The sequence below is a fragment of the Populus euphratica genome, unplaced genomic scaffold, assembly GCF_000495115.2.
Source record: "Populus euphratica unplaced genomic scaffold, PopEup_1.0 scaffold448.1, whole genome shotgun sequence".
Taxonomy (NCBI): domain Eukaryota; kingdom Viridiplantae; phylum Streptophyta; class Magnoliopsida; order Malpighiales; family Salicaceae; genus Populus; species Populus euphratica.
Window position 1 is genome coordinate 168,881 of NW_011500031.1, and position 8,935 is coordinate 177,815.

Below are 8,935 nucleotides of genomic sequence, written 5' to 3' on the forward strand. Positions count from 1 at the left end.
AACCATAAAGAAATAAAAGAAATAAAAGAAAAAGTTTTTATATTTCATTCTTGCAAATTAATAGAAAAACACTAAAATTTCAAGAACTCATCCAAAATTAAGGATTTATATGTAGAATAAACACTTGGGGGCAATGAATTAACAAGAAAAATTTGAACAAAAGAGGGAGGGGAGTGTTGGCTATCTATAGGAAAAAAGGGGAGTAAAAAAATCTTTGACTGGTTGAAAATTGAAACCTTAATTCTTATCGGATAAAATATTCTAAACATAATCTTTTAATTCATTATAAATTCGATTATGAATTGATGCTCTGATGTTGAATTATAAATTAGAGGTCTTAGACTTGTATTGATCAAAAAAATATCAGTTGTCAAAATTAAGTTAATTTATGAGTAGCATGTGATTTGGTGGCATGAAATCATGATAATTTGTCCAGAAAATATAGTTTATAAATGTTATGTGTGAATGGAAGGGGATGATGAATTTGGATAGGCTTGTCTTCTGAATTTCAGTGACATTTTAGGTAGGAGGATGAGAGAATTAGGATAAGGTTCCTCGTAGAAATTATACTTTTGGATGTTAGATAACCAATGAAATAGGTCTTGCTCAATTTGAAGCTGTATAACTCTAGTTATGGGTCATGAACCGAGACTGGGTCATAATTAATTCTATAAGGCAGTAGGGCTGATTAGTTGATAAGCAATTTTAACTATTTTAAAGGTAAAATTGGGTTCTCTTTCTTTAAAAGGACTTGTAGCCCCATGTTTTAGCTTTTCAACACGACCAATGTTGCTTGAAACGGAGTCATAGAACTCTAAATATAGTTAAAATTAGAGCACAAGTTGGAATGTGACCTCTGTAGACAGTAACACTTGAAAACAATAACAGTTCAATGTCTAAATAGTAATGGTTAAAGATAGTAACGGTTCAACGTCTAGACAGTAAAATATAGTATTTCTCTATGATTTTTTTTTTGTAAAAGATATATTGTTACGACATCTAGATCGAGAAACTTTTTATTTTTACACTTCTTGCATGGATATCTAATACCTCCTCCACTAATATTTCTTAAGTTAGATGATGCATATTAATATAATCTTTAATCTCATTATAGTAATTCATTATCTGCAACTTTTGGGGGTGAATTTCTATACATTCATAAATGATTATTCATTAATTATATTAAACTTATATAAAATAATGATAACAACATGTATTAATTAACTATATTAACTAAATAATTTGATAATGATATTCATTTGTTCACCTCTATCAATCTTCGCAACACTAAAATATTATTTCATATCCCATAGAAAGTTCTCTAGTTCCTTGGAATTCTACACACCATCAAAAGTCTTCGGCTTTGACAACTTCAGCTTAGAAGTGCCATTACCACTTATAGTGTTTGCCAATGCCTTCTTTAAGGTAGAAAACTTATGACCCATGTTTGCCATGCTACCCACCAACCTTTTTCGTCATTTTAACAGTGAGCTCATGTTTGTCATTGATGGAATCTTCATTCTTTATAATAGAACCAGTAAGATTTTTTAAAAATATAGTCTCTCCTGAATAATTTCTATTGGCATATAAAACTTAGAATAAAAAAAATATCAGAATCAACCAAGCTATGATACCAATTATCATAGGATAAAAATTTTCATTAAAATTTTTATAGCCCTACGCAACAGTGTAGTTCTCTTACTAAACTTAACCTTTCTTTCAATTTATTCTATAATTTAAGTGTTTCACACCCCTAAGCGTTTTCCCCCTAATTATAGACAAATAAATACAACATAAGTAAAGAAACAGAATGCAAAAGCACAAGTATTACAAGAAACAATCCCAGCCTTTATTGACCTTTAACAAAGGAATACACAAAAATCTTTATATATGCAATGCACAATTATCTCTGCATGCTCCACAACTCTCTGGCCTATCTATATTATAAAAAAATACAAAAGCTACAAATGAAATATCTCCCAAAACAAATCTGGACAATTTTCACCCAAGACAACCAAATGCTGATAAATGCTGAAAACTACCTAACCCGCAACGAGTTGCCTTGGTCTTAAACCAATCAAACCACAAGCCAACTTGCCAAAACCCATTCTGCCAGTGATGTTGTGTTGCTGTGTTGCTGCATACTTTGGACAACCTACGATCCAAGTCAGAAGTCGTGCCAAACATGAACCCGCCGCTAGATGGTACAACAATGGTGTAAACCAAAAGAAACGTGACAATTATAATCGCCCCCCCTAGAGTAAACTCTGGGCTGGTCCATAACCTGAGGTTTGACCTCTCTGCTCTCTTGATTGGATCAACTTCTTCAGACAGTGGGTAGTTCGAGCGCTTAGGATTCCAGGTCACGTACTTGTTTGGAGAGAACTGAGAGAAGAATGCTTTTTTCCCTTTCTTCCTAAAGTTAGACCACGCCTTGTCCCAGTCTGTTGAGAATTTATCACCTGAGGAAAGTTCATTAAATAATGTTGGCATGAGATTTGCCATTGGGTAGCAGCAGAGAGTGTAAATTTTTCAAAGTTGATGATCATGCATGTGGAACTAACCATTTCATTTTGTTCAACAGAAGACAAATGCCTAATTATGTGACTGTGCTCTTAAGTTTGTAATGCAATCTTTTACAAGCTTCTCCAATGCTGTCAAATACTTTAAAACTTTTACATTGTGCTCAAATGACAGAAGAAAAATGTCAAAATAGAGACCTTGCAACAGCAATAACACACACACATATATATGTAAATAAAATGTAGCCTCGCTGAGGGATATTTTTGATATGGAGGGACATTACTTTTACATCACAAACAACTGTATGATATTCAAGGATGCGTTGGAGAAGTCCAGCCAGTGTTTAGACATGGCTGACTAAAATCTCATTTTCCCCATACATGTATATATATCAATGACATCCAAAGTGTAAAAAGGCATGATTTGATGATTCAGCCTTACATTTATTCTATGGATTATGAAACCTAAAAAGCCAAATGAGTTATACCTAAGAAGAAAAATTCATCAGTTTGTAAGGCTTTCTCTGCTAGAATTTTATCGTCTTTCCCTTACACAAGCTTGCTTTCTTACCCCTCCTGCCTTTGCCTATACATTGCTCTTATTCACATAGCTAACTGATTGACAACGAGCACCTGAAGCAGGATAGGTAACTTTAAGGAAGGCCACATGCAAGTGCTAGTTATCAATACTACAGACCTTAAAAAAAGCTACAGATCCAGCTTGAATTGACTCTAATCAAGCTAACTATAAGGATGCCGTGAAGTAGCTTGATAGCTATTTTCATGACTATTCCAAGTAAATGATGGGCTAAGCTTTGTCAGTGAAAAAATTTAGTGCAATGGTCATATATTGGATCCACTCTACTATCTCAACTCTAGCAATGCCAACCTTCGGTAAAGCCATAAATTTGATGAATAGGAGATAGAAAGATGACAGGATGACTTGACCATAAGTGGAGGTCAAGTATTTTCGTGAGCAGTAAGCAGGTGATCTTTCCTTATTTTGGAAAAGCTGGAAAGTTGGTAGGCAATTCCTATTTCATGATTTCTCTTCTTTTTTCTTTTCAGTATTCCCCTTCACGAGTAGAGCGAATGAAACCAGAGGGAAGTAAGAACTTTCAGTTCCACATGGGACCTATAAACAGAGAAATCACCATGGAAAAGGTACAAATCTTCTAATGACTACAAATTTAACAAGGAGTTCGAAATGACAGAATGAACATACTTTGCAATTAAGATGATGGTGACATTGCCTCAGCTTCATATTTTGAAAGCTGAGTGGAGTTCGAAATGACAGAATGAACATACTCTGCAATTAAGGGTGACATTGCCTCAGCTTCATGTTTTGAAAGCTGAATGGCGAGTGAAAACATTGAAATTATGCACATATTTGGAAGCCCTCAACCCCTCTTCCCATCCTACAGAATCATCAACCTCGGTATATAAACAAATCAGATTTCTGAACTAGCCATGCCAACGTAAGCACCCTATCCTCGAAGAAACTAATAGGACATAATTACCCTGGGTGGAAAAGCAATTATGTTATCAATCAAATGTCTAATCTCAAGCTCCAAACCCCAGCTTAAAGATTTTAAAAAACATCTGACTACCGATCAAGCAGAACACACAAAGAATGACATCGTAAACTGCAGTTCTGTCATTCAAAGATAGAATTTACTTGACGACACAGAAAGAAATTAGTCATAGAAATAAGACAAGGAAATCATACTTTATGCCAGTGGGAGAACACAACCTCATAGTACAAACATGTTCTACTATTTTGGATAATGCTTTCAGTTTCATGAAATGCATCTATTTGCTGAAAAAAAGGAGTCACTGTTAACAGTTATATTTTCTCAAGTTCATTTGATCGGATGCCCATTATCTCTAAACCACGGAGCAGGGAGAATGAGCAACTAATAGAAGCATGTACCATTGTGGAAGTGGCCTGTTGTTTATCTAAAAAGAACACAGGGTTCTGGCAAGAATCCGACAATGTTGCTAGTTGAACACTGGGAAGTACATCTTTTGAATAAATACAGAAATCACAATTGGGAAAAGGGAATTGAACAAATATCAAAGACACTAACTGTCCTGTTCCTAAATAAAGCAGCCGAAACCCTAACTAAATCTAACTAGCATAAACAATTAACTAAAACCAAGAAAAGAAAGAAAGAACATAACAAAACTTTCATTTATATAATTTACTATAATAATAAAACTTATAATTAACGGGACGTACCATTGGTGTCACCATTTTCCTTGGGATCTTGAGGCTTTCTACTGGAACAGAAAGGTGGTTTTCGAGATGATGATGCCTTTTGCTGTGTTCTTGTTATGGTACTACTGATGCTGCTAACTTGAATATTCATTCTGCATCTCAGACAAGAAGATTCTTCCAGTTAGTTACTTCGAGAGATAAAAAAGAAAAGAAACAAAAGCACCAACCAACCAATAGATTCGGCCTTCTCTTATCTTACTCGGACAATACTGAGCCACGAATTATTGCTACGTCACCTGAGTGCTTGGCATCTAGTGATTTCGGGGACCCTAAGCCAAGTGGCAGCTGATTCCTCCCCGATATAGTAGTGTTTGGGAAAATTGTGGGAGGGGAAGGCAAGTGGGAGGAAAGATGAAAGAAAAGGTGTTAAAAAATGAGATGAATGGAAAATCATTTTATTTATTTTTTGTTTGGATAAATAAAAAATAAGATGAAAGATAACAGAGAGAAATGATTTTATTTTATTTTATTTTTTAATATTTTAAATTATAAAATTTTTGATGAAATTACTTTTTAAAGATAAAATTACTATTTTATGTCTTTGATTTAAAACTATGAAGTCATTTTTATTATAATAAAATTATAAATTTTATAACATTTCCATCAAATGTCTCCTCAGAAAGAATGTTAAAGGTTGGTCTATGGAGAAAATTTCTCTCATCTTCCTCTTTCCTCCCCCTTTTAATTCCTTTTTTGTTTCTGAACACAAACAGAGAAAACACCTTGAAATTTATGTTCTCCTCTGTCAAGCAAAACATTAAGATGAATAACAACTTTAGTAAAGAACATAGTAGCTATCAATTAGAGACAAATCAGGAGGAGATCATGTAAGACAAAAGATCCAATTTTCCAGCTGTCATTTAATCCTTTGAAATCATTAAACTTCAGCTATTATTTTGTTCTAGAACTATAAGAATCACTCATGTATCATGATTTTTTTATGTACTGAAAATAATACGAACCAATTCAAATTCAAATTTGATTTTAAAATATTTATTTATTAGTTTTGTAAGATTAAATATATCTTTCAAACTGTTTATCAGAACGAGCTAAAATTCTACAAAGTGATACTAGACACATAAAATTATATTTTAGTAAATTTTAAAGTTAAATAAAGTTTAAAAACATATTATTTTAAAGGGTCAAAGTTACTAGATAAATCTTGTCAAATCTATCATACTAGACTTTTTTGTACTTTTTGGGACATATCTAGATCTATAAGTGAAAGTTTGTTGTGATTAAGGTTGAGCTATAAACTATACATCTAAAGCTTTCCAAATAGATATGATAGACCCAATAATTCATCTAGACAAAGAGAACAATGTGTTTGAATACATGACTAAAAATTTATTAAAAATATACGAAAATTGGAGTTTCGGGCTGCATAGAAGAATCTTGGCATGAAGATTTTTTTATATCATATTTTTATTTATTTATTTTTAAATAATTATTTTTTAATTTGGGTTTGTTTTATCCTATTAAATATTTTTAAGAGTTTATTTCATTATTGGACTTATATTAGTTGATTACTAGTTTAAATTCATTACCTTGCAACCTGAAAAGGGTCCATTAAGGTTAGTTAGAGGAGACTATATTATTTTTTTAGCTGAAAATTTCAGTAGCAAGCTAAAGAATAAACGTGAGTTTTCTTTTTGTTTGTTTGTGTCAAAACAACCTTTTTTTGTATGGACAAAGATCGTGCACTAACTTATTAAAGATTAACTGGTTTCGTGGTATCATTTGCATACTTAGGGTTCTTAAATATAAGGTTATCTCTAGGTCCAAGTCCTTTTCCAATACCCTTGGTTCCTAGATACAGGGTTTCCTCTAGGTCAAGGTTCTATCAAATATAACTTTTAGTTTTTTTAAGTTGCTATCTATTTTGTTATGGGTTGCTTGACCACCTGATTAAGAGGTTCACATCAATTGGTATCAAAGCCAGACTTCAAAAATTAGGTTATATTTTTTATTTTATTCTTGTTAGTTTTGGCTTCCTTATATTTAGTTGTCTTTTATTCGATTTTTGATTATTTTGTATATAGAGCTTAGTATTATAATGCAATAATTGAGATACCCCTCATTCATGAAATCAATGCCATAATTATCAATATATAATTATCTATAACATTTCTTATTAAAAAAAGGTAGACTTAATAAAAAGTACCTAAAAAGAAAGATAATCGTGATCATGGAGGATTAAGAGCATCATATAAAGGAAAAAAAGAAAGACATATGAAGGCATATAGGGAATTGTAATGAGTTAGTTTTTAGAAGAATGAATTCGATACTTCTACCAAAAATAGGGCACATGTAAGAATCTAAATAAGAAAAATCTTTACAGAACTTCTCTCCATTAATTTCACCTTCAAATTCTTAGATATTCCTAGGATTGGCCCTAAAAATAAAAGACTTGTTAAAAATGATATAAGTCCCTAAAAATAGAAGACTTTTGGTATTTAAACTTTTGACATCAGTCCTTTTTTCATATTCATATTTGGTATTTAAACTTTTGACATCAGTCCTTTTTTTTTAAAAAAAGAGACGTGTCGACAAACAATATTCATAAGAGACATGTCAAAAAATGACACCAGTCCCTAAAAAAATAGGAGACTTGTCTAAAATATTGATATTTGTCCCTAAAAAGGAGAGTTACGTCTGGAGAGTTATGTCCGGGTTACCATAAGAAATAATGGACATAATTCATATTTAGTATTTAAATTTTTGACACCATCCTTTTCTAAAAAAAAAAGAGACGTGTCGACAAATAATATTTATTTATAAAACAAAAATTGTTTTGATATTGTTAAGAAATAGGTATAACCATACTTGAGAATTGGGCTTTGGACCCACGAACGATAACATGATAAGATGGGTGTTGAAACTGCATCGTTATTGCTTTTATATTTATTTTTAATTTTTTTGTTTTACAACATGCAAGAAAATTTATAAATTCTTATATATAAAAATATTAAAAATACTGTTAGGAATCCAAAAAAATTACTTGAGTGCCACCATACTGAAATACCTTTGAATTTCTTAAAAAATTATGAAAATGCCCCTAGTGGTGCATGTAACTCACGCACGGTTATTGTTGGAGGGGGTGAAATTTTTTAGCGAGATTTCCTACCAAAAAATGGTTGATTCTAGTAGATCTGAGGGAGAGGATTCTGATGACGGTGGTTTAGATGACTGTTGATGGCTGATGAGGGAGAATCGTCGGTTTAAAGCTTCAAGTGGTTGACAAAATCGCAACCTTTTTTCGACCAGATAGGAAGGATAAAACTCTGAAAACAGTCGGTGTTTTGCTTTATAGAAGGCTAGTAGCCTTTATGTGGTGGTTTGAAGGCTTCAAACAACTAGAAATGGGAGATCGGATGAGAGAGAGAATCGCCGACGAGAGGAGAGAGAGAGTCTGAGGTTTTGCTAAGGTATGAACGTTAGCTCGGTACACCGGTGCAATTAAAGGTTGTGAACCGTTGGATCATGGATGAACTGATCCTTTGGCTGTGATTGACTTGATCTGCAAGTTGATCAGACGTGGCACAACAGGATCGAATGATAGATTGTTTTAAGGGCGAAGATGGATTTGGGTTTTAATCTAGTGTGGTAAGCGTTATTGTATCCTATTAAATCAAAGGTCCATAATTAAACACTATTAAATCTAACGGTTATGATATTTTTGATATTTTCAATTTTTTTTTTAAATCAATATCTTACTCGCGCGAAGAAATACTAAAAAAAACCTCTAATAGTAATCCAAATCTCTCCTCTCTCTTTTCTTTTCTTTTTCTTCCTTTTCTCCTTTCTGGTGAATTTTCACTGGCTATTTATAATCAATAATAGGAGAATATAGGTGGCACAGATCTGCTTTAAAGAAAATTTCATCGCCACATCTGCCCCGCCTACCATCGGCACAATTGCTCCGCCTACTATGACAAAATTTCTATATTATTGATTTTGTTATAATTATATTAGGAAAAGATCGTTTCAACCGTTAAAAATTAATTTTAATTACCAAAAATTATATTGAAACACTAAAAAAACTTTCGATGAGTATCAAACTGGTGAATTGGTGACATGACTAAAATATTAATGTCTTCTCCCAAGTGCAGGAGTGTCGAAGTAATAAATA

The 8,935-nt window shown here is 32.5% G+C and overlaps 1 protein-coding gene across 1 annotated transcript; it reads right to left on the minus strand.

Moving 5' to 3' along the window:
- Positions 1 to 2,001: 2,001 nt before the first annotated feature.
- On the minus strand, positions 2,002 to 4,966 carry LOC105142495 (2,3-bisphosphoglycerate-independent phosphoglycerate mutase). Its single transcript, XM_011050153.1, has 2 exons — positions 4,765 to 4,966; positions 2,002 to 2,462 (listed from the first exon to the last, which is right to left on the minus strand). Exons 1-2 carry the CDS (start codon positions 4,892 to 4,894, stop codon positions 2,002 to 2,004), a joined length of 591 nt encoding a protein of 196 aa, XP_011048455.1. The 5' UTR covers positions 4,895 to 4,966.
- Positions 4,967 to 8,935: the final 3,969 nt, after the last annotated feature.

Excerpts from the sequence above, each read along its gene's own strand:
- LOC105142495 (XM_011050153.1), bottom strand. The coding sequence starts at position 4,894 with ATGAATATTCAAGTTAGCAGCATCAGTAGTACCATAACAAGAACACAG. Across the intron at positions 2,463-4,764 it reads GGAAAATGGTGACACCAATG|GTGATAAATTCTCAACAGAC; the intron begins GTACGTCCCGTT and ends AACTTTCCTCAG.